Raw genomic sequence first — 26,547 nt, 5'->3', positions numbered from 1 at the left:
AAAGAAGGCTTATTTTAAAACTGACTTAAATTAATAAATAAGTATTGTAATAAGAAACCTTGAATATAAGTGTTATTTGGATATCTGTCACTGTAAATCACTATGTTGCACCTCTATAGCTCACATCGACCCCTGTTAAGATAAGCATGGCTGCTCAGTCACTCTACAAACTAGTGTAGTATAGGCATATACCAAAGGTTGGTTCCCCTGTTGCCAAGAGGACAGGGCTGGTGTAGTCTCCCAAAGGGTTACTACATACAATGTTGCCTAACATGTGCCATCCTAAAACAAGTTAAAAAGAGTGCATACTTATCTTACACTGTTCCACTTAGCTGAAAAGCAACTGTAATTGTAGATTACACCAGAAAGGTCTTACTCACCTAATATATTTTTTTTTAATCACAAAATTAGTGGCACTATATACTGTTCCTTGAATCTATGCTCCACTATTCAGAAAAGTATATATGCAAGTTGGTTTACTATGTGATTTCCTGGTTGAGTGTCACTGCATAACTGACAGGGGGTACTATGCTTGAATTACTGTAAAGTAATCTGAAACTAACTTATGGTTGTACTCACTTGTGTATGGGCACGATACAAATAAAATATACTCCCCAAGAATAGGGGTTGCCTATAATGAAGACATACAATAAGGTTTGACTTCCCTATAATTACTGTTAGGTATTCTGAATAAGGTTCTTTGCTTTGGTCTGTGAACTTTAAAGCATAGTGTTATGTTTTTTTATAATGTGTTTATATGACATGCGATAGTAATTATTTACCCAAGATTTAGCTTGGTCTACTTGTATTTAAATAAACCCTTTATTTTTACAATACATAGTGTTTGTGTTTCTTGGGACTGTAGTGTTAGGGAGAATTCTCATGAAAGTGCGAATTCCCTTCAACTAAGAGACCCCCAGCAACTTTGCAGGATTTTGAAGACTTTTTTACCTGGAAAGAGTGCAAGCCTTTTTTCCCCCCGCTCTCATGTATTTTGATGCGTGTTTTACATTTGTGTTCTTTGATTATGGGGTTTTAGATAACTCCATTAGGTATCTTCTTTTCATGTGTGTTGCACAGCACCTTCAGTGCAGTGATACAGGGATGTCTTTTTAGACTTCCCAAAGGTTTAAATACCTTCTCTCGGATAAACTGTTTCTCAGCGAATGCAAAGTGAAATTGACTTTACTAGTCTTTCCAAATTCATAGACTCAGCACAAATCATCTTACGATGGAGTGCTGGAGGGGTTACATAGTATCCCGTGTGTCTAAACACTCATATAGACGTCAAATGCTACCCTTTCCTATTTAAAAGGCTGCTGGCAGTGGTTTTACAACTAAGTACCATGATTTGTCCCGAACACGAACACTGGTAGCTAAAAATCAGGGGAGCCATGTTTTTCAAGATGGCGCCTTAAGCCCCTTTGTTTAAACGGGTCCCGGTCTTCTTTTTTCGCCATTTCTTTTTGGAAAGGTCCTTCTAGTGTTTGTCTCTGCACGCCAAACCAGGTTTGGTCCCTTTGTAAGTGTGCCTTTGGCAGGCTTCAGGACTGAAGTCCGCCCTAGGCATCTGAGTGTCTGGGGTGGGCATGAAGTGAGGGAGGTGCCCGAAACTCCCTGTGCTTAGTCTCCTAGGAGACCCAAATGCACTCTGGCCTGATTGGCTGGCTGACTGTCAGGCAAGGACAGCCACCCTGTTCGGGGAGTGACAGGTAGGCTAGAATGAAAGGGAGAAAACTGTTTAAAAGGCAAGTCTCTTTGACTGGAAAGCAGAGTCGACCACTGGAACGAAAGAACCAAAGACGAACTGGAAGAGGACGACTGCTGCAACTCCTGGACCGTTGGTTTGCCCAGTGAAACCCTGCTGCAGACCCGAATTGCCAAACTCCATTCGACAGAGCAACTCCTTCAAGGACGGCTTCTTCCTTTGAGTTGGTGGAACAAATCAACTCCTAAGACAGCTGGATACCATTCTCAAGGCTGGTTAGGATTAACCAGGTAGAGGGACACCAATTTGTCTTCTTGAATCTACAGCTACTGGAACTGAAGTGACTCCACCCTGTTTGCTTTCTTCAACAATCCAGTGCATGAGTCCAACGTCCTCCCTCTTGTCCCCAGGACTGAGGCTCAGGAACAGCGAGATCTGCAGGACCTGCCAGGAACCACGACTTCAGCAACATTTGTTTCTTCATACTAAGGTACTGTGCCAACCCGATTGAGAGAACGCCACTCTTGTGGTGAAAGTTCGTGAAACATTTCCAACTTGCAGGCCTAATCAGCTTGTGACCCGACAAATGATGCTTTTTCGTCTAAACTGCTACAGAGAACTTTTGCAATGACTTTACCGTTTGATACCAGAACTGCCCTTTCCTACCCAGAACAACCTGAACACTAGCCCATTGACTTTGGTCTGGCCTATTCACTTGAATGGAACTCCTCTGGTGAACTGAAACTATTTGCACTGCTTAGAAAGTATGTGTGATCTATTCTACCTACTTTTGTCCTTTTTGCTCACTGCCAAGTAACTGAACTGCCATTTTGCTCCTATTTCAGGGGAGCTCAAATTGTCTCAAAAGCTTCCAGTTTTGTATTGAAGTTTAAGGGTATATAATATTAAGTTATTGCCACTGGTGGTAGCCGTTCACACTTCCGTTGGAACTCAAGTGTGTCCATGGGAGAGAGCATCCAGCACCAAACAGTTGGTGGAGATGGTCTTCCACATGCTGATGAAGTTGGCCAGCCAGCCTCACACCGGGGTTGCACGGGTGGGGGGCCCCCCCGACTCCACGGCCAGCACAATCTTGTTTCGACTTTGAAGCGCAGCCTTGGCGACGACGTCCACCTACAGACTTGGAGCGGCCTCTGTAGGTCTCCTGGGCCTAGGAGCAGGAGGCCGACGGTAGGATGAGGCACCTCCTCCGAATCCTTTAGAGGAACTTTGGGATTTCCCTCCAGAAGTCTGAAAGGACAGCTGTTGAAGCGTGCCCAAGGCACGAGCCGTCTCAGTGTCCGCTTTGATAGCCCGGAGAGACTCGTCCACTGTCTTTCCAAACAAATTGTCCCTGTCGAAGGGCATGTCCAACACCCTCGACTGAACATCCTGGCGGAAATTAGTGGCCCTCAGCCAGCCTCGCCGACGAAGGCAAACGCTGTTGCCCATTTGGCGGAATCCCATATCGGCAATGTGCGTAGCCACTGTAATGTCGTGGTCCGAAGCCACCCCGCCTTCCTGTAGAATCTCCAACACTTCAGCCCACTTGTCGTCGGGAAGTAAGTCCAGGAGGGGGGCCATCTTGAACCAAAGCTCCCTTACGTAACGCGCCACGATGGCTGGGCGTTAGTGGCCTTCATGGTCGTCGCCGCCGACGTGACCCTCTCTGCCACATGGCATCCAACTTCTTCCCCTCACTGTCCAGGGGTGAGACACTGGGGGGAGGGGTTGGAGGCCGACAAGGATGAGCACGAAGACTACTTCTTGGCCGCCACATAAACCACTGAGTCGTGCCCTGCGAATCCGCCCCAGCGGCCTATGCGAGGGACGCTGCTACTACTTCGATAGAAGTGTGGGCCTTCGCGGTCATGGCCGACTCTGCATCCTTCACCTTAGGGGGAGGATCGGGGCCCTGCTCCTCCTTGGCCTTCTCCATCGGGTAGTACCTTCTCCAAAAGATTACCCGGATGGTCCGGCTTCCTCTTTGAAGAACTTGAGCGTTGGGTTGTGGTTGAAGGTGGTGGAGATGCTGAACTCGCCCTGGCTGCCGAGGAGCCCGTCGCAACGGCGCTCCCGGAGGCAGTGGATTTGCAGTGCTTAGCCTTATGTTGGGCCCCCGCTGGAGGGATGTCCTCAAAGGTCTTAGAAGACCTCTCAGCTTTCTTCTGGGCAGGGGTGGCATGCTGCCGGGACTCAACCAGAGCAGGGGCCTTGGCCTGAAGCCACTCGCTGAGGCGCTTGTGTCGGTCGGCCCGCGTGTATGGCACCATCTCCCAACAAGCCGCGCAGTTGTCCTCCACATGCATCTGGTCGGAATGCAGGCAGTAGAGGCACAGGGAATGTCCATCCGAATAGAAGTTCCGTAGGTTGCAGCCAGGGCAAACCTTGAAGAGAGTTGCCAAGTCGTCGTCCTCCTCCACCATGACACGCGTTGTAAGCCTAGAAGAAGCTTCTGGAATCCTCCAAGAAGAAACTCGACGGAAATCCGTCCTTGAGGGGCGCTGAAGAATTCGAAAACGGGTCCCCGTTAAACAGATCGGTGGAGCTTGAGGCTCGATTGACCGAAAAAATAAGAGCAAAACTCTTCGAAAAATCGCAAAACGCATTAAAAGCTCGAGAGCTATAGCACGAGGACTCCCAACACTTGAACGTGCGGTAAAAATCTGAAGATGGAGGGGCTTAGGTAGAGGGCAGTCATTGGCTGGGGGCAGTAGGATTTGTTGTCAGTGATTGGTTGTTAGGAGAAAGACAGTTCAGAAATTAAACAGATTTTTTCTTTTACCCACGATTCATGAGCATGTGAATCCATGCCAGACTCCATGCTAGAGAACTTGCAATGTTTTGTGTGAATGGGGATGTGGAAGTACGTTTCCTCCAGATCCAACAAAGACAAAGTCTCCTTCCCCCAGATGGCCAAGCACGTGTTGGAACGGGACCATCCTGAATTATTGAGACTTTATGAACTTCTTGAGTCGTCATAGGTTGAGATGGGGCCTCCATCCCACGGTCTTCTTTCTTGCCAGAAAATATCTTGCATAAACTCTGGAGTCGCTTCAGAACCAGCTCTATCATCCCCCTTTCTTAACATGGCCCAAGGCTTTAGCAGCAGCTGAGGGATGTGTTGTTCCTGCCGGGCCACCAGTGGTATTCGCGGACACTTTCATTAAAACTCTGAAGTGTGTCCGTGGGCAAGCGTGTCCAGTACCCATCGATTGGTGGAGATGTTTTTCCACACGCTGACTAAGTTTGTCCGCCGGCTTTTCACAGGGGTCGGGGCCCGACGTTACGGCCGGTTCAGTCCTGCTTGGAGGCCGGAGCGCCGCCTTGAGATCCTTGACGATCGCGGCGGCCACCACCAAAAGCCTTGGAACGGCCCCTGTAGGCTTCCTGGGTCATGTAATGGCAGGGTTGGCTGTATTAGGAAGATCCACTGCCGAAACTCTAAGACCTCCCAGACTTTCCTCCTGAGGGACGAAAGGACTGTCGGTGCTGCTGCATCATGTCCAGGGCACGGGCTATCTCGGTCGGCTTTGATGGCCTGAAGTGATTCGTCGACTACCTTGCTGAAAAGTGTGTCCTCCAATGGCATGTCCAGGCCCCTCATCTGGACCTCTTGCCTGAAATTGATGGCCTTCAGTCAGCCTCGACGACTGTGGCAAACCCGGTTTCCCATCTGGCAGAACTCTGTACGCATTGTCCAGGGCTACGGTGACGGCGTAGTCCGACGCCACCTTGTACCATAGCGCGGTCATACATGGCCAGGAACGCCAAGGCATTGGCCGCTTTCACCTTCGTTGCCGAGTAAATGATCTTCGGTCCCACAGCATCCAATTTCTTTCCCTCACCGTCCGGGGGAACAGAGGTTGACTACGACAGCGGGTTGGACGACTTCTTCCTTGCCACAGCAGAGAGCACCAAGTCCGGCGATGGGTGCGACCGCACATATTTGGGTGCAGACTCCGGCACTCAATACTTCTCTAGCTGGTCCCTCTTTGCTGGGGCCGAGGAGGGATTCTTCAGAAGTGCCAGCCCTACTTCCCAGACGTCGTCGAGGAGTGGTAGCAACAGAATGGTATTCCTCTTCGCCTCCCGGCATTGGTTCACGAAGCCTTCCATTTTTCTTTCTTGCGGGGTGAGCTGAAAAAGCTGACGCACAGGCGATCATGTAGTAGAAGGATCCCACTTTTTGGGCGGAGAAGCCCTTGGTGGCGGAAAGAGTCCACTGTCGTCTCTGCCAGTCATAGCTGTGTCCGTCCCCGTGTCCCTAGGGGACCAGGGGCCGTGACGGTTGGAGCCCGTCGGTCGTCGCTGGTGGTGCCATCGGCATCCTCTTCTGTATCTCCGACACCAGTGTTTGGAGGATCGAGGGAATATCCTGCAACAGATCCCTGGCTGGTGTCTGGGGGACAGGGTCGCTGGGTTCTGCACCTGTGTTGTGGCCCCTACCCAGTCATTGTCGTCATCGCCGCCCTGTAGTTCTTCCACCCCTATCCCCCACCTGTTTGGGTTCTAAGGGGTCGGTCTCGGGCTGTGGTCCGGCATCCACTTCTCCTGAGCCTGACCAAAGCCTCCCTGGGAGGGAGCACCACCCTGGCCGCCAGCAGGGTACCCTGGACCGGGTCAGCTCCTTTCACCTTCGAGAAGGCGGCAGCAACCATCTCAATAGAAGAGGAGGTCTTGGCCTAGATCACCTGGGCCTTAGATGGCAAGATGGACATATTGTCCTGCTTGGCATTCTCCGGTTTCTCACGCAACTTCGCCGGGGTAGCTGAAGAGCTGGAGCGATGGCTGGAGATTGAGGCTGATGGAGACTATGAACGTGTCCTTCATCGTGCGCTTGGAGAAGCCACGGCAGATCTCACAATCTTCTTCCTTGTAAGTCGGGTGTAAATACAGGCACTGGGAATGTTTGTCGTCCGTGAAAACATTTCGCAATCCGCAGCTGGTGCAGAGCTAGAAGAGGGAGGCTCCGTTATTCTCCGTCAAGATCCAGTGCGGTGTGGGCCTGAAATACTTCTGGAAACTTCCATGAAGAAAACACTGATTTAAGCCCTTGTGGGGCGATGAAAAATTCTGAAAAAACGGGTCCCCGTTAATCAGATGAATAAACGATGGAGCACACGGGCTCGATTGAACAAAACAGTTTTCCAACTGAAAAAAGCGCAAAAAACGCAGATAGCTCGAAGAGCGAAACACGGACTCCCAATACAAACGTGCAGTAAAAAATCTGAAGACGAAACCGGAGGTGGGGCTTAGGGAGCGGGCAGTCATGGACTAGGGGCAGTATGAGCCAGATCTCAGTGACTGTTTATAGTTGAAAGCATTTTATCTTCTACAGAGGATTCCCATCCAGATGACCGGGAATATTCATGAGCATGTGAATCCATGCCAGACCCCATACTTGGGAACTTGCATAAAAAGCGAGGTTTGTGGTACTCGAGGCAGAATCGACCACTTGATGACAACATCCAAAGCAGAAGACAAGAGAAGACGCCAGCAGCCGGCTCCTAGACTTCAAAATGCCCGGTGAAGCCCTGCAGCTGTGCTGACCCCGTTTTTGAAATCGACAGCAAAGACCTGCGCAGGACCACTTCCTGCCTTAGGCTGGTGGGTGGCCAACTAGCCTCAAGACAAACTATTTTGGTGCAACCCACGACTTACTAGGCCGAAGAATCCAAATAACCGGGGTACCTCGACCATCTGAGAGTGCATTGTCTTCTGAAGTGCGAATCCGAACAAAACTTGGTGGGCATCCAGAGGATCCTAGAAAAGCAGGAAATCCACGTCCACAGTCCCCTCACCAGAGTCCAGGACCGAGGGATCAAGGAACTTCTAACCAGAGTTGTTCATACTCCTTTGGTGCTGAGAATAAGGTGCCAAAACCACAAAGAGCCGCTGAAACGACAGAACTCCATTGCTGCAGAGTCCCTTCCTATTGAGTGCTGCCGCAGGAGCCCACCAGACGTCCTCCCTTTCATCACCACGATCAAGGACCAGGAACACGGGTCTGCTGCACTGCAACCAGAAGGCATCCAGCTGGAACAACATATTCAATTCAAAGGTACTGTGAGGCTTGGGGTACATTATCCTTTGGCCATTGCTTCCTACCTTTGGAGTACTATCTAACCCTACTCAGAGTTGATCTCAACTCGCTTGTGCTGGCCTTTCAACTTGTGCTTCTTGAAGGTGACTCCTCTTAAGTTGCTGTGATTTCCTTTTGAACACTGACATTTTTCTAAGAAAAACATCAAAACTTTGACTTTGTCCATTGACTTTGGCTGTCCTGGCCCCTTAAAGGACTCCTCCTGAGCCTACTGGCTTTGGCAGTGCTTGTTCCCTTACAGGTTGTAACTGGGAAAAAAGACTCCCTGCATTCCTTTAGGAATATCTAACTGTTATAGAATACCAGTCTGTTCTGATCCAACCATAAACTTCCCCTCCTTTAATAACTCAATACGGCTAAGGTGATAGAAAATAAGTGTTCTACTGACCTCAACCATCTCCTCTGGGTTCTGGAAAATGTGTAACATATGAATTAATTACTCACCTGCTTTATTGTTCACTTTTTGAATTGAAGCCTAACTTGAGATTAATTTTACTGCTAGTTACTGCTTTTTAAAGAATAATTTAAATGTGTATAAATAAATATTTATACTATAACTAAGTGTTTACTTGGATACCTGTATTTACTGATTTCATTGTACAGATCTACAACTCACATTACCCCTCTTAAGATAAGCCTAGCTGCTCAGTCAAACTACCAACTTGTGTAGTACAGGCCTACATTAAAAGGTGGGTTACCTAATACCAAGAGAGGAGTCTTGTGTAGGCCCACACCAGTTGGACTGCACCAATTCTTACCCAACACGGGTCTGGTTCTAAAAACCCATCTTAACAATTTGGGGAAATTGTGATCCCTGAAATTCTAATGAACAGTTCTGTTTTTTTTTTACATCCTTGTAGAACTGCTCCAATTAATTTTTCATACAACTTGAACATTTTATACAAAAATATGTTAAAACAATGCAAGAACAAGTACTCTTTCGGCACTTGTCGACCAAAGGTCCAGGTGCATAAGTGCTTAAAAAACATGCATGTTCTACAAGCAGGATCAAAAGCAAACATTTTTGTAAACATTGATAAATAAGTTTACAAAAATATAACATTTTCAAATGGGTAAAATGGATGAGTACCGTAACCAAAATTATGTATTTTTCCAGCGATTTAAAAATGTGAACATAACCAGAATTTACCCACCTTGGCAAACGTGGAGCCCTTGCCCTCTGACTCTATGGTGATCGTGGTGGCACGGCGCTGGAGGATCTGGTCAATGTCTTCCTCACAGAACTTTGATCCCTCGTCATCCTCATCCATGATGGCAGCATAAGCCCCCTTCCGCAACAGGTCCTCAATTTCTTTCTTGGTAAATTGCTGAATTTGCTGGAAGATTGAGACAAGTTGAAGAGTAGAAAAGTAAAAGGTCACCAAATAAAAACTTTTAATAAAAAAAACACATATCCACCAACAACCCAATTGACTAACAAATGGTCTCAATGAATGCACAAGCACCTCAGTTGCCACAGCAATTACTAAGCATACCCAGAAACCGCCTTTACAAATACAGTTAATCAGAATTAGGACAGAAGCTAATCCCAGACCTACACTTACTGGCAAGAAAATGGCGAGACACAGAAAGGAGATTCCGGAGCATCACACTAAAAGGGGCTGACATCCTGTAGGACTGACATCTGCAACCATTGCCTTTCAATGCATTTTACATTTTTTTAAATGTATTTATGATATGGCGTTTATAACACGCGTGTACCCAAGTGTTTCTAGGTGCAACAAGACAGAAGGGGAAACCTAGGGAGGACAAAACAACTATCTTACTAGGACTTGTGTCTTTCAGATTGCACAAGTGCTGGGAAGGGGAGAAGTGCAAATGGGTGGGGAAGGGATGGAGCAGTGCAGGTAATCAAAAGTGAAGCCAGCAGGTGGCCAAGTGCCGTTACTTACAGTATTATATAGCCAACAGTGTCAACTTTGGTAATACAACACATAAGACAGAAAAAGAATATAATCAAGCAGCATTATTCCACTAACATTTAAAGCAAATTCCTTGTTTAAAACATTATCATGGCCTTCTTGTCACTTTGGAGAACGGTCAACCGAGTATATTCAATATATTCACTGTACAAACCGACAACAATTGTCCCAACAGAACACAGTATTCATATAATTTTGATGTTAAAGCTTTTTTTTTTACTCTTTATATCCTTTTGAGTTAACCATCAATACAGTACAATAATATACAGGCTTTAGGTTATTACAACTAGAGAGCAATGGAAAAGAAAATGTATCATCAACTTCAACACTTTAGAGCTGTAATTGAGAAATATATCAACTTAAACTAACAAGTCTACCAAAAACCCCAAAACCTGACCCAAATTATAATGACAGACACTACACATAAGAAACATATAAACAAGAAAAAGGACAGACAGGCTTCCCCCTGATGGAGCCCCCTTCCGCACACCCAACACATCCAAGTTTCATATTCAACACTCTAATCTATGATCACCCATAAAGTTAAAGCTTTTGAATTGGAGAGAAAACATATCTCGCAGCCCATTCCAATAGCAGTGTTCTAGCAGATAACAATTACTAACACCAATGGGGGAAGACTACTTGCAACCCATCATTTTATGCAGCATTTATTCAACTGTGAACAGAGGATAGCACAGGGGCAACGTGCTGGTCTTGGAAGCAAGACAATGCAGAGTAACAGAGGTTTGAATTCCGGATGCATGCTTAGAAACCAAACTCGGTATTAAGCGCGCTATAAAAACCCAATAGAAATAAATAAACTGCTCGAATTACTGGCTGCAATGATTAGATATTACCTTTGGAAGGGCATTGTCTTAACAGCCACGCTCAGTGAATAAACGTGGACACCATATGAACTATCCACTGGTTTACAGTTAATTTTAGAAGTTAGGGCAGGACTACTGTTTGGACGCCCGCCATTCTCAGAATTGGTTTTAAATAAGCAGGTCTCAATGTGCTCAGATTTGGGCAAAAAAATAAAAACATTTCTATTGACTGTCTGCATAATGGATAAGTATCTGTATTCCCACGGCCCCAGTTTTTAATAAACAATGCCAATCTCAAAGTGCCCATCCTAAAGTCCATGTATTGAGACTGCAGGCATACAGTGGATCTATAAAATCTAGACTTCTCATAGCCAGGCTTCATTTTAATTGCCAAGTAGGCTTCACTCGATTTCAATTTTTGACAATTAGCCACCATGTTTTCCCTACAGCCAGTTTTCACAGCCTTCTTAAATCTTCTGATGCAGCCTTATCTATCCTCACAGGGGTTTTGCCCAGAGGGCAGTCTCATCATCAAGATCAAGGAGCACTTTTATTTAAGTGCTTGGTCCACGCAAGATCCCCGCCCCCCTCCTTGTGATCCAATCAGGTATGCCAATTCTTTTACAATATGCCTAAAGTTCCGTTGTAGACCATAGCCACAACCAGTAAAGAACTGGTTTAAAAAGGTGAGTTTGATGGTTATGGGGTACACATCCAGCTCCATATAAATTAATGCATGTGGGGTTCCCATGGATATCAGAAGCAGTCCCTTCAAGAATTTATTTTCCCCTTTTTCCAGATCAAACAGTTTACCCAAATGTCAGCCTCATAAGAGGCTGAAGTGAACGCTTACTTTTTATACATATCTATGGCTGGGATAACGGATCTATGTCGATTGTTAATCTTGCCAGTTTTGCACATTTCTGCTTGAATACTAGCCTCTTGGTCTTGTCCGTATTCAAGACACTTCCTTAAGAATGAACCCAGGGTCGCTCTTAGCCCCCCGGTTGATGTGGTGAGAACAGCTGCCGCGAAGAAAAGTACAGGGTATCTTTCAGCCCCCATTTCTGGTGGGTGTGGGCACTCTTCTAGCAGAACACCAATCACGTCCTCAAGGTAAATGCAGAACAGTAAGAGGGCGAGGACTAACCCTTGTCTCACCCCCCTAGTGACCTGCATCTGTGGTGATGTTTTCCCCCCGCCAGCCCATAGCAGACCACTGGCGTATTGTCAACATATAACAATGGACCAGCGACAATAGACGGCTTGTCATTTTTTTTTTAGGCAAGTATTTGCCACAGGATGTCCCTAGGGAATCCATCGAACGCCGTTTTAAGATCTACAAATACAGTGTAAAGTTTTGTTCTTTTCAGGATAATATATTTCTGAACCAAAAAGTCGGAAGCATTGATAACTAGTTCATCTGCCTCTCTGGAATCCTGCTTGCAGCGTGTGGATAATTTCCTGTTCATCTGGGCCACTCTTGGAAGTATTTAAAAGGACTTTGGCGAAAATCTTTCCGGTACCATCAAGCAAAGGCATCGGGTGATAGTTACCCAGGAGATTTCGCTCACCCTTCTTAAAGATCGGTAGTATTGTTGCCCTATGCTATGATTCCGGTAGACAATCTGTATTCATGCAAGCTAAATATAGCTTCCATAAGAGGGGCACCCTGATTGCCAATGTCTTTGAACATGTCAGCTGGAATTCTGTCAGGTCTGTGCGCCTTGCCTCCTTTTGGTGACCTTATGGCTATGGTCACATAGCCGGTCTGATAGCACAGCGAGCAGAGCACTCGTTTTGAAATCTGTGCAGAGCCTGCTGACGCAGGTTCAAATCCCGGCATGAGCCAAACTCAACCTTACATCCTTCCGAGGTCGATAAATGAGCACCACACACTGTGGTAATAATAAGCCGCACTCCGATACCAGAGGGTTCGTAGCGCTATATAAATGCTAAGTTATTATTATTATTAACTATCCCCAAATTGGGCATGCCACTGCTAGACAGCGCTTCCTAATTCGTCTGTCAAAAGGGGCTCAACTACGGCATCCCTCTGTAGAGAGTCGAGAAGTGCTCAACACACTCATCAGGGGTTATATTGCAATCTAGTTCTCGACCTGTGTCTATTTCGGCACCAGAGAAAATCTTCGAGAGCGTTGCACTATCCCTTTCATCATCAGGGTTGCCTAAGCGCTTCCACTCATGTTTGAGGAACTCTGCCTTCTTGCTTTTAAATTATCCCTTTGCAGAGGGACCAATGTCCTCGTAGCTCAACACTATTTAACGCCAGCCCTGCTGACAAACAGGCAAATACGGCATTCTTGGTTATACCATGGATTTTGGAGCAGAGCACTCTTTTTGACCAATCGTTTGGAAGTAGTAACAAAAGGAAGAACATCATCTGTTAATGTCTTGAATTCGTAAATTATTTCAGTGTCAGTGGCTCCTTGTCTACAGAAAAGTCTGATATGTATGGTATTATAAAGTCCTGATTTCTTTTCTTTGTCCATTATATTAGACCATTTGACAGCACTACGGGCGTAGCCCACCACCAAAATGGTTTTGCTTTGACTTGGTGCAAAGTCAGTGGACCGGTCACACCTCCGGATCCCCCAAAACGCAAAATAATATCCAAGGGCTTATGATCACTGTATTTGAGGAAAGATCTTTATGGATCCCTCTCCCCTTCATTCTCACCAAGCATTCAGACTATGACTTGTCCAGCAGCAACCCATGCGCCTGTGGCCAGGGATGCTGGATGACTGCAGGCCGACATGTGGCTGCAATGCTCATCTGGTAGGATGGTACCAGACTCCATTTTGTGACACTCCGACTCCATCTTGAACAAACCTACTTAGGCCTCATTGGCCCAAGCGACCTGCAGGGCTGCAGCTCTCCCCGCCTGATCACACACAGTGAGCAAGTTCCTTCCTTTGCCCTCCTCCCCTCGGCGGCCCTCCTGCAGGCCTGTTCTCTTCTCACGATAGACTAGGCACAAACAAGTTACATGACAAATACTGCATCTTTCACCTTCCTGGGGTTTGAGTAAAACAAGCTATCTCCATAAAACTTGTCCTGTCCCCTCGCAGACCCCACATTTATGATATATGCTGAGCATAACCCCCCCAACCCTATCCCCCCCACCTATGCCAAGCCCGTGTGCCACCCTGTTTCACCCTTGCAGATAATCCCTCTGAAGGAACTATAGATTCACTCCTGTTATAGAGTGAGTGTGAGTGTGTGTGTGTGTGTCCATCCTTCTCACTCCTCTGCCCAGGCTGAGATGTAAAGCCTTGGGCCTACCAGCGATGCTATGATTGCAACCCCTCACCTCCCCCGTCATGTCAGCACTAGGTAGTCACCCTCCTGGACACCCAGGCCCCTCTCATCCCACCGCCTCTCTGATGTATATCATGTGCCCTCTGACTGGAAAGCAGTCCAGTTCACCCCAACCATGATGGCCATATATTTACTCTTATACCAACATACTATAAAGATATCCCCATACTAGATCGAACGTAAAGAAAGTGACTGATGTATACCTGGAATGTGCCCCCTTATAAATCTCCTAACCCCATGAAAGCTGCTCACCTATTGCTCACCTCTTGTATTATAATCTTTAGAATAATAAACGACTCACACCCAGAGTTATGTCTCCTGTGATGTTGGAATAACGGTTTGTAGGATTTACATGGCATCATGCATTACAATTAAAGAATGAGTGTGTGAGGCCACAAGGGCAAATGTTAGCATAGTCAAAGATGAATCACTCAACCATCATCTGACCAAAGCTCCACCCTGATGAGTTCAGCTGACTTGCAAGCATCACGCTGGCACCATGTGGACCTCCGCCAATCCTGGAACACCGGGTCTAAGGATTACATAGTATCTAGTCTTCACCACCCAATCCCCACAATTGATGTGCCCCCTATAGCTTACGTCATCTATGATGCATCTTTGTAATAAATGTGAATGTTTGCTGATGTTTGGCAGAGCGCTCTCAGAGTTTGCAGAGTTCTCTGCTTGCCCTATATTGATTTAGATAAATTAACTTTTTTGACTTAACCCGCACTTGGTCTTGGTCTCATTCCCATCTGGGGTGTATCCATCATTGACTCTAACTGGGAAGTTTTAAATGCCTTTTTGGGGGACGCTCACTTTCATCACCATGATGCCTTTCCTTAATCTCAAAATCTATGACCTAATTACAATCTCTGGCCAAGAGAAAAATATAGTCAATAAGTTTGGAACTATTCATGCCGAAATATGTTTTCCTCGCTGGTTGATCTTTAAGGAACCAACATCTTCTTACATCCATTTCAGACAATGAGCGAGCCACCTCTATGGCCAGCTTGTGTGTCTTCATTGGCCTCTGGGCAATTAAGGAAGTTATGTTCCAAGCAGAATCTTCTTCTTCCAGGAGGCCATCCAGATCTGCTATGGGCTTCATTTGCATGTTAAGATCACCGGCCACCATCACGTGTGCTGCTCTGGTTTAAAGACTCCCATGTGTTTAACAGCTAATTCACTTTATCTATAATGGTCATTATCTTTGGCCTAAAATGCATATTTAATAAGAGTACCGGCTGACCAACTGGGCCACTGCCCACCAAGCACTGCAAATCAGCCATACTAGTGGCTCAGGGCTTCACCCACCATTTAAGTCTGTATCAAAGAATTATCAAGCCCCCCCCCCCCTGATTCTCCGCCCCCCCCCCCAACTAGGCCATCGCTTTTGTGCCAGTGTCTGGAATACCTGGCACCCCTGTAACATCACCCTAGTGGTGGCCCAGTGTTACGGAGAATGTCCCTTGCTGTGCTAATTCCCTTCAACCGTAGAGAGCCCCCAGCTCATATGCTGGACTTAGGGCTTGTGATTTTTTTTCCTTCCCGAGTGAATGGGACATTTTACTTACTCATGTATTTTTCCCGACTAGAATTTGTGTTTTACTGTTTTATGGAGTCAAACTCCGTAGGCATCTGCTTTTGACTTCTTAACAATTACATTTTCTTGGGTGAACTACAGTTTCCCAAGAGTAGTAAGATGATCCCGGTCTTACTTACCTATCTCTTTGTGGGACCAGCACACACCACCCTATGTGGAGTGCTGGATGGTTACTTAGTAATTCCCTATCCCACTTATCATGTAAAAGAATTTGTTACACTAACATACCTTAAGTGGCTGTTGGCAGTGTTTTAATTTGACTACCAGTGTGCATTTCTACCACAGGCTGAACCCTCCGCTGCAGTACAGCACCCATGGGTGACCATTTTCCCAAAATTGCCCTCAACTTTATTTGCCATTTTCTGCTGGTTAGTTTAGGTTTGAGCCCTTTGCGTGTTTTGCCTTTGGTGGGCCCAGGCACCACTGTGTGTGGAAAGGCAGGAAGTGAGGAAAGGTCCTGAAACATCCCTGTCCTTTGTCTCTAGGTGTGTGTTAGGGAGAATTCTCAGAAATGTGCCAATTGCTCTCTAACTTAGAGACCCCCAGCAATTTTGCTGGACTCTAGGACTTCTTAATTTTTAACCTGGGGAGAGCAAGACCTTTTTCACACTCATGTATTCTGTGATTTAACACTTTCTTTTGGTGTTGGAGTCTGACAAACTCCAAAAAGGTATCATCTTTACATTGTGACACAGCACCTTCAGTGCAGTTGCACAGGGAAATCTCTTAGATTTCCCAAAGGTTTCAATACCTTCTCCTGGGGAAACTACTGTTTCCAAGATCAGTCAAGTGAAATTGACTTTACTTACAATGTGCAACTTTCTAGACCCAGCACACAGCATCTTACCATAAGGTTGTTAGGGAAAATTCTCAAAAATGTGCTAATTCCCCTTCACCTTAGAGACCCCCAGCAACTTTGCTGGATTTTAAGGACTTGATTTTTTTTTTTACCTGGAGAGTGTGTGACCCTTTCCCACCCCCCCCCCACTCTCTCATGTATTTTGATGTGTTTTACACTCTTGTGTTCTTTAATTGCGGAGTTTTAGACAACTCCATAGCATCTTTTCATGTGCGTCACACAGCACCCTCAGTGCAGTGACACAAGGAAGCCTTTCAGGCTTTCCCAAGGTTTAAATACCTTCTCTGGGATAAACGACTGTTTCCCAGAGAAAGTAAAGTGAAATTGACTTTACTAGCCTTTTCAAATTCCTAGACCTAGCACACTATCTTACAATAGAGTGTTGGAGGGGTTACCTAGTATCCCCTGTGTCTAGAAACTCATGTAGCAGTCAAATGCTACCCTTTCTTCTCGAAATGGCTGGTGGAAGTGGTTTTACAATGAACTACCATGATTCTTCCCGACCGCAAACACTGGTAGAGTTAAATAGCGGGAGCCATGTTTTTCAAGATGGCGTCTGAGCCACGTTGTTTCAACCGGTCCCAGTCTTTTTCACCATTTCTTTGTGGAAAGGTCGCTCTAGAGTTTTGCTCTGCGCGCCAAAGCAGGTTTGGTCCCTTTGTTTCATCGCCTTTGGTGGGCTTCAGGACTGAAGACCGCCTCTGGTGCCAGAGTGTCTGGGATGGGCAGGAAGTGAGGGAGGTGCCCGAAACTCCCTGTGCTTAGTCTCTTAGGAGAGCCAAACGCACCCTGGCGTGATTGACTGGCTGACTGTCTGGCAAGGACAGCCACCCTGCTAGGTGAGCGGCAGCTAGGCTGGAATGAATGGGAGGAAATTGGATAAAAGGCAAGTCTCTTGCCTTGGAAGGCAGAGTCTACCACTGAAACGAAAGAACCGAAGACGAGCTTGAAGAGGACAGCTCCTGCAACTCCTGGACCATTGGTTTGCCTGATGAAGCTCTGCTGCAGGTCCGAATTGCCAAGTTCATCTAGACATAGAAGCCCTGCGAGGACGACTTCTCCCCTTGAGTTGGTGGGACCAATCAGCTCGTAAGCCACCTGGATACCATTCTCAGAGCTGGTTGTATTTTCCTCAGAGTGCTGCAGGAAACTTGATAACCAGGGAGAGGGACACCAAGTTGTGTGCTCGTCTACAGCTACCGGAATTGAAGATTTGCCAAGTGCCAGTTTTGACCAGTCCCAGTGCAGGAGTCCCCCCGACGTCGTCCTTTTTGTCCCCACCACGGAGGCTCAGGAACAGCGAGATCTGCAGGAACTGTTGGGAACCAAAGTCTTCAGCTGCATCTTTTTCTTCATTATAAGGTACAGTGAAAACCTGACCGACATAACTTACCTCTCACTGCGAAAGTGCTTGGAACTTTGGCAACTTGCAGGTCTAGTCAGCTTGTGACCCAACATATGAATCTTTCTTTTACAGACTACTTCTGAGAACTTTGGCAAATACTTTTCCGTTTAACTACCAGAACTGCTTTATCCTAACACAAGACTTTAGCCCTTGACTTTGGCCTAACCTATTGCATTGAATTGTCTCCTCTGGTGAACACAAAGTATTTGCACTGCCTAAGAGGAACTGTAATCTTTTTATTAACCTATGCCTTTTTGCTCTTCCTTCAAAGTAGTTTAAATGCCTCAAACGTACAGTGTAAAGTATATTTTCGTGTGATATAGATGGCCTCCTTCTGGTGAATGTTTTATAACTGACTGTTGAATAAATTAATAAGTGTTTAACCAAGAAACCTTGAGCGTGAGAGTTTATTTGAATACTTGTGATTGTAGACTTCTGTGTAACATCCTTGCAGCTCACATTGCCTCTTGAGAGAAGCCTGGCTGCTCAGCTCCGCTACCAAAAACTGTAGTACAGACTTATACCAAAGGTTGTTTTTGCTTACACCTGTAGTCATAGTTGTGTGTAGTGGTCCCAAAGGGTACTGCATACAAACTCTGCCCAACGAGGGTGCTGGAGGGGTTACTTAGTACCCCCTTTGTGCAAGTTTCTCATGTAACATTTTTATGTTACTCTTTCTACAATTAATGGCTGGTGGCAGTGGTTCACTTTTTACTACTATTGTGTGATTTTACCACAGGCTGCGTTTGCAGTTACAGTAAAGCAGCCATGGGTGCCCATTTCGTCAAAATGGCCCTGGTCTTTTTTTTGCCATTTCTTGCTGGAAAGGTCCTTCTCGAGATTTGCTCTGCGTGCCAAACCAGGTTGGGTCCCTTTGCTCACTTCGATGGGATTCATGAGTGAAGCCCGCCTCTGGCAGGGGCAGGAAGTGAGGGAGGTGCCCGGAACTCCCTGTGCTTAATACCCTTGATTGCAGCAATGCACCCAAAGGTGATTGGCCCGCTGGCTGTCCGGCAAGGACTGCCACTCTGCTGTGTGATGACAGGTAGGCTGAAATGAATAGGAGAAAATTGCTTAAAAGGCAAGGCTTTTTGGCTTGGAGGGCAGAGTCGACCACTGGACAAAGGAATCCGAAGAAGAACTTGGAAGAGACGCGTGCTGCAACTCCTGGACCGTTGGTTTGCCCGGTGAAGCCCTGCTGCTGTGCTGAAGCTCTGAATTCGCCTAGACTACAGAAGCCCTGCAAGGACGACTGCTTCCTCTCGAGTTGGTGGGACCAATCAACCCCAAAGTGAACTTGTTTGGACATTCTCTCGGAGCTGGCTGTAGTTCCACTGCTGCTGGAACCGAAGTTGCAGGGAAAAGAACACTAAACGGAGTGCATCACTTTTAAGTTGAGACCCGAGCTTGTGGAAGATCCTCCGGACTCTCAGTAAGCAGAAATGACCAAGCCTAAGCCACCTCAACAGACGCAAGGAGCTGAAACCGCGACGTGCCGCTGACCGTCCCATTGCAGTGTAGGAGTCCCCAGAAGTCCTCCCTCATGTTCCCACAATTGAGGCCTAGGAACAGCAGGATCTACAGAGCTCTTCAGGAACAGAAGCCAGCTGGAACCATTCCTTCTAACCAAAAAGGTACTGTAACGTTTGAGAGGAATTACCTCTCGTTGTTGTAGCCTTACTTTATCTCAGTTGAGACTTGTCTTGGTTGCTTCTGTAGAGTTGCTTGCATCTTCTACCTCTCACAAGCCTCCAAGCTTGTGACCCTACATTGATTCTACTTTTTCTACAAAGACTTCTAAAAGATTGTGCAAGACTTTTACTTATCTGCAAGAAGTGCTAAAGCTCACCTGCACTTTTGCCCAATTGACATTGGTTGGCCTGGCTCCCTGAATACGTCTTCTCGCCTCTGCTTGTGTTTTACCTTGCCTCCAGGAAAGGGTGCATTTACTTTGCATTGGGGGATCCAAAAGTACTTACCTGCTTCAGAATATTTGTGTGCCCTGTTGTTTTATTCTGAAATCTCTTTACTTTAACATTCATCTCAGTATTGCTCTAAATGTACCAGTGATATATTAATGTCCACAGTGCCCTAGCTATTTAAATCACATGAGGGTGTAGGAAGTGTGTGTGCCATCCCAAATGGGTACTTGCTGATTTAGAGAAGAGTGTATTTTAGAGTGTATTTGTGTTACTATTGTATTGCCCCTTCTGATGAAGGCTTATTCAAACTGTCTGTTAAATAATACTTGTTTAATCAAGAAACCTTGAGAAAGTGTTTATTTGGATACTTGTCACTGTGAATCTGTGTAACTCCCCTACTGCTCACATTGACCCCTCCTGAGGTCAGCCTGGCTGCTCAGCCACACTACCAACCTGTGTAGTACAGACTTACACCAAAAGGTTGGGTTTCCTATTACCAGGAGGTCAAGGTTGTTGTAGTCTTCCAAAGGATACTGCACACAATCTTGTGTGCCAGACCCATGCTGGAGAACAACAGTTACAGGTAAGTAACTTCTTCCTTCTCCAGCATGGAGTCTGGCATGGATTCACATGCTCATGAATGACAATGCATTACTTACCGTAAAAGCATTTCTGATGGTTGTATCTGCTTAGATTCACATGCTGTGCATAGGTCCGACATCCAGTGGTCACTGCGGAGTATTGCATTTTGTTTTTCGTAGTCGAAAAAGGGGACGTCGACAAGGCGTGTCTGTAACACTATCCCTATAGTGACGTGCGTTGTACCCACAATCCCTCACGCGTCGAGGTCCCTCTGTTTGTATTTTTCTGCCCTGAGGGAGCCTTCTAGACGTGAGTGAATACAGAAAAGAGAGAAATACAGAAAAGGATGTCTATGTTCCTTCCATCCGAGCGGGGAGGAAGGGTGGGCGCATGTGAATCTAAGCAGATACAACCATCAGAAATGCTTTTACGGTAAGTAATGCATTGTCTTCTGATGTTTGTTAATCTGCTTAGAATCACATGCTGTGCATAGACTAGCGAGCAGTACCCGGAGTTGGCGGTGGGTTATGAGAAGGAACAGTAGAGAAAAGATGTCTTAATACTGCCTGTCCCACCTGGGAATCAGATCTAGAGTGTGCATCTAGACAGTAGTGTTTTGTAAAGGTGTGCACAGAACTCCAGGTGGCCGCTTTGCAGATGGACTCAAGGGGAACATTTGCAATGAACGCTATGGAAGCCCCAGTGCCTCGAGTGGAATGTGCTCTGGCTTGAAGGGTAGTTCTCTCTTAGCAAGAGTGTAACAGAGAGTGATGCATTGAACAATCCATCTAGATATAGTGGACTTTGAAACTGCATCTCCTTCTCTTCCTGCTGCCACAGAGACAAAGAACTGATTAGTCTTTCTCAGTGGTCTGGTTATTTCCATGTAGAACATGACAGCTCTGCGTACATCTAGTGTATGCAGACTTTTTTCTCCCAAGCTGGAAGGGTTTTGAAAGAACGTTGGTAGTTCTATTGACTAGTTTACATGAAATTTCGAGATGAATTTTGGTGCAAACCTTGGGTGTGTGCGTAGAACCACCTTATCCTTGTGAACTGTTACAAAGGGGTCTAGTACAGAAAGAGCCTGTAGTTCACTTACTCTCCTAATGGAGGTGATAGCTATTAGGAAAGCAGCCTTAAGAGTGAGGTCTTTAAGAGTTGCCTTGTGCATGGGTTCGAAAGGAGGGCCCATGAGTCTAGAAAGTACCACATTTAAGTTCCATCCGGGAGCTGGGTTAGCTATCGGAGGGTGTATTCTCTTTACCCCCTCCATGAAGGCCTTGATAACTGGTATCTTCCACCACGACACTAAGTTGGGAAGTGGTGTATGCAGAAAGGGAGCTAGGTGGACTTTAATGGAATTGAAGACTAGACCTGAATCCAGTAAATGGGTCAAGTACAGAACAATGTTAGTGGGAGAGCAGTCACCCGGGTTGATGCTCTTACCTGTACACCAGATGACAAATCTTTTCCACTTGCTAGAATAGAAGTGGCGAGTATTAGGTTTTCTGGCTTCCCCGAGGATGTCCATACATCTCTGCGGGAGTTGTAAATGTCCAAATTCTATGATCTCAGGAGCCAGGCTGCTAAGTTCATGGTCTGAGGGTATGGATGCAGTGTCCTGCCCTTGTCTTGTGACAGCATGTTGTACGGGCAGGGAAGTTTCATTGGGGGAGATAGGGACATCTCCATCAAGTGAGCGAACCATGGCTGCCTGGCCCACATTGGGGCCACTAGTATCATGGTAACCTGCTCCTGGTGCATCTTGTGCACCACTCTGTTGAGAAGGGGAGTCGGGGGAAAGGCGTAAACAAATTTCCCTGACCATTGAATCAACAGACCGTTCCCCTTGGACTGGTTTTGGGGGTACCTGGAGGCGTAACTTTGGCATTGTGAGTTCTCCAGAGTTGCGAACAGGTCTATTTCCGGGAACCCCCATTGCGTGAAGACGTCTAAGACGATGCCTTCGTGCAATTGCCATTCGTACTCTTCGGGCAGGGGGAAGTCTCTGCTGAGTTTGTCTGCTAGCAGATTGAGTTCCCCTGGTACATGTTGTGATAGTAGGAACATGTTGTGTTTGAGAGCCCACTTCCATATATTCTGGGACAGCTTGGACAGTCCTGGAGAGTGAGTGCCCCCTTGCTTGTTGAGGTAGTACATGGCTGTGGTGCTGTCTGTGAGGACCATCACTGTCTTTCCTTGTAGGTGTTCCTGAAAGGCTTTCAGTGCTTTGAACACCGCTAGTAGTTCCAGCAAGTTTATATGCTTGGATGCTAAGATCGGAGTCCACGCTCCGTGAGCAGTCTGATGGGATAGGTGAGCCCCCCCATCCTGTAAGGGATGCGTCTGTGGTTGGAGTGGCTTCCACTGCGGGTGTGGCAAAAGTTTTCCCTAATAACAGGTTTTCTTTTGTCCACCACCGTAGCGAGAGAACCAAGGCCTGCGAGACTACCACTAGATCGTCCCATTGTCCGCTGGCCTGACACCACTGGCTGTAGAGCCACTCTTGCATTGGGCGCATGCGCAGGCGTGCGTGAGGTACCAAATAAATACAGTACGCCATCATCCCTAGCAAGCGCATTGCCTTGCGTACCGTCACCTCTCGACCTGCCACATAATGGGGGATCTGAAACAGCATGTTTTGGACCCTCTCGTTGGAGGGGAAGACGAGGCCGTACTTTGTTTGAATTAGAGCCCCTAGGAATTGTTTGATTTGGCTGGGGTCTAAGCTGGACTTCTTTTCGTTGATGGAGAAGCCCAGTTGGGACAAAAGGTCTATGGTCTTTTGGGTATTGGAGAAGCATGTTTCGTAAGAATCCCCTGTTATGAGCCAGTCGTCGAGGTAAGGGTATACCGGGATGGATAACCTGCATAGGTGGGCCGCTGCCACTGCCAGTACTTTCGTGAATACCCTTGGTGCAGATGCTATCCCGAAGGGTAGTACTCTGAACTGGTAGTGCTTGTTCTCTATCTTGAACCTGAGGTATTTTCTGTGCGCTGGCAACATTAAAATATGTAAGTATGCATCTTTCAGGTCTAATGTTGTCATGTAATCTCCTTGTGATAACAGTGGGATTACTTCCTGCAAGGTCACCATACAAAACTTTTGGGGTTTGACAAACCTGTTCGCTGGGCGCAGATCTAATACAGGGCGCATGGTTAAGTCCTTTTTGGGTACAAGGAAGTACACTGAATAAATACCTTCTGTTACCTGAGATAGGGGGACAGCCTCTATAGCTTCTTTTTTCAGTAGCTCTTCTACTTCTTGAAGAAGAATGGTGAGGTGTTCCGGTGTCATGCGTCGGTTCCGTGGGGGTCTGTACTTCGGGGAACCGTTGAATTCGATGCAGTATCCGTGGGCTATGGTGGATAAAACCCAGCGGTCTGACGATATTTCCTCCCATGCTGATAGGAACGATGTTAGCCGGCCCCCGACCGGTGATGCATGGAAGGGGACCCGAATCTTCGGGTCATTTGTTGGTATTGGGCGTGGAACCTTTGGGGCTGGAGCCGCGACCTCTTCCTTTGCCACGGCGTTGGCCTCTTTGACTGAATTGGTTGTTACCCTGGTTAGAGGGCCAGTTGGTAGCAGAGTAAAATTGCTGTTGGTTTTGCTGGCGTTGGCCACGAAAGGAGCGTCTATTGCCATAGCCGCGTCTGTTAGGGGGCCTAGAAATTTGGTCAAGAGTCTTGATGGTATCAAATTCCTTCTTCGCATGTTCTAGGGCCCCATCAACTGCTTTCCCAAACAGGTGTGTTTGTTCTATGGGCTTATTTATCAGGGAAGCCTGGGTTTCCGGCTTAAATCCCGAATTGCGCAGCCAGACATGGCGTTTGAGAAGTATTCCCTCCCCCACGGAACGGCCAGCCGTCTCTGCGGCATCTAAGGAGTTCTTTACGATGCCCTGGTTTACAAGAGTTCCCTCTGAGATGATATCTAACAGGCGTGAACGCAGGGGTTCTGGTGCGTCCTCTGCTTCGCTGCGCAGCTTGCTCCACTGTGCATCTGCATAGCTAGTTAGTAGGGAATTGTTATTCGCAATCCTAGTTGAGAAGGCTGCGGAGGTCGTGATTCTCTTCCCAAGTGCATAGAGCTTCTTGCCCTCTTTGTCAGGTGGTGCCTCACTAGTGGATAGTGGTACCCCCGCTCTTTTTCTTGTATTAGTAACTACAAGGGAGTCCGGAATAGAATGTCCTCTGATGTACAAGGGGTCAGAGGACGAAGGGCTGAAGAGCTTTTCTATCCGAGGGTTGACCCCTCTGACTAATGCAGGATTGGAAAGGGAAGGAGTTATTCTTCTCTTTATGGAAGCCAGGAGCGGAATAGACTGACTAACAGGGGCTTTTTCTTTAATAACTTTTTCTACAAAGTCTATGTCAGGAAGAGTTTCCCCTGTGTCTATTTCAAAATGCGCTGCTGCCTTGCGCAATAGTGCATTAAGGGAAGGCTGGTCATCTATGGGAGAGGTGTTTCCAATAGGTGAATCCTTGGGAGGAGAAGGGTGAAAGGCATCAGGGTCTGAGTGCACAGATGGGGATTGCCAAGGCTGCACTGATGGGGATTGCCAGGGCTGCGAGGTGGCTGTATCTTCTTCAAAAACTCCTGCACTAGTGTAAGGATCTTCTTCAAACCCCTCTTCCTCATGTTCTTCCTCTCCACCCAAACCCTCCTCATCTTCTTGGAGGTATTGCTCCTCTTCAGTGAGGCTATATACGTCTGTAGAAAGGGGAAACAGTCTAGGGATCTTGACCCTAGGGTCATCCTGGGGCCATTCTCCTGGTCTTGTGTGTGGGTGGGTTTTGGCTTCCCAAAAACCTTTCCATTTTCTCCATACAAGAATGGAGTCTTTCAAGGGTCTCATGGGGGGAAATCATTGTTTTCGCCTTCCAAACGCTTAGAACGCTCCCACAACGTCGACGTAAGGTTTCCCTCGCCCTCAGAAAAGCCCTCCGGTAGTTCAGAAGTGCCCTTAGATGAAGGGGGCAGTTCTTGGCTACTCTTGTGCTTTTTCGGCGTTTCTATAGCTTTTGGTGCGGTATTCGACGTCTGTTTCGTCGTCCGCTTACGTTTGTCTTCGGAAACAATTCTCGCCAGGCTCTCGACAACGAGTTCGTCGGTAGAGGGCTCTGGTATCGACGTTGCCTGCGTTACGCGTTGTTTCTCGACGGCCGCTCTATGGAGCGTTACGTCGGATGTTTTTGAGGTAGTGCCTGTGTTTGATGAAAGCCCAATCGCTGGTCGCGGCTGCGTTTGCGGGTGGGGCTTGAGACCCTTACGGTCTGAGGTAGACGCCGGAGTGCCCTGCGTCCCCTTCGGCGCTGATGGATCCTTCGTCTTCGACGAAGAAGAGCCGTGGGTTGTGTGCTTAGGCCTATGGTGTCTATGTGCGTCCTTGTCGCCGGGGTGTTCATCCCCATAAGCAGGGCGTGAGCCGAGCCCGTCGGGGCCGGGGACGGACATCGAGGAGCGCGAGCGCTCCTTCTGGGGGTTAATGACTTCCGTAACGGACGTCGAGTTATCACCCTCCTCGTCACTTTCTGTAACAGCGGCGGTGGGTGAGGAAACTGACTTCGACATAGCGTAGTCCGCCCACCTCTTAACTTTCCGTTCTTTAAGAGTTCTTGGTTTCAAGAGCTTACAGGCCGCGCAGCTGTCGTCCTCATGATCGAGGGGCAAGCAACGATTACAGAGCTTGTGTTTATCCTTCCAAGTGTATTTGCCCCTACAGCGTGGGCAAAACTTAAAAGGTGTCCTCTCCATAGCTGAGCCAATAATAACTGGTGATAACAACCCCAAGGGAAAGCTAGGGGAGAAAGAAAGACATTCTCAAAGAGAAGATAAAAGTTCGAACCCCCCCTCTCCCTACTGTATGTTGGCCGGCGAGGCCAGGCCACGTGTTCGGCAGCGCCGAAGGATCCCCTCCGTCTCTTCCCCTCCGTCGAAAACTTGTTCGGCGGAGAAACAGCTTCACAGCTAACGTCGAGTGGAGGGATCTTTAAGAATATAATAAGTATAATTAAGGACCGAGGTCCGTAGTAAGTATTTTGCAATGTCTCTCTAGGAGCTACGCGTAAGGCGACCAGAAGCTGGGCGGAAAAAAACAATCTGAGGGACCTCGACGCGTGAGGGATTGTGGGTACAACGCACGTCACTATAGGGATAGTGTTACAGACACGCCTTGTCGACGTCCCCTTTTTTGACTACGAAAAACAAAATGCAATACTCCGCAGTGACCACTGGATG

General features: G+C 47.1%; 1 protein-coding gene across 8 annotated transcripts in view; it reads right to left on the bottom strand.

Moving 5' to 3' along the window:
- The window catches only part of CHD8 (chromodomain helicase DNA binding protein 8), a 1,687,145-nt gene that overhangs the window by 870,012 nt on the left and 790,586 nt on the right, over positions 1 to 26,547 (bottom strand). For all 8 annotated transcript variants that reach the window (XM_069633907.1, XM_069633913.1, XM_069633911.1 and 5 more), the window contains exon 19: positions 8,969 to 9,151. In XM_069633907.1, coding sequence (XP_069490008.1) covers positions 8,969 to 9,151 — 183 coding nt within the window. The remainder of the gene's footprint in view (positions 1 to 8,968; positions 9,152 to 26,547) is intronic.

Source organism: Ambystoma mexicanum, chromosome 13 (genome assembly GCF_040938575.1).
Source record: "Ambystoma mexicanum isolate Mex_15411 chromosome 13, UKY_AmexF1_1, whole genome shotgun sequence".
Taxonomy (NCBI): Eukaryota; Metazoa; Chordata; class Amphibia; order Caudata; family Ambystomatidae; genus Ambystoma; species Ambystoma mexicanum.
Note: the sequence above shows the minus strand (reverse complement) of the source record. Positions and strands in the feature narration are given on the sequence as shown.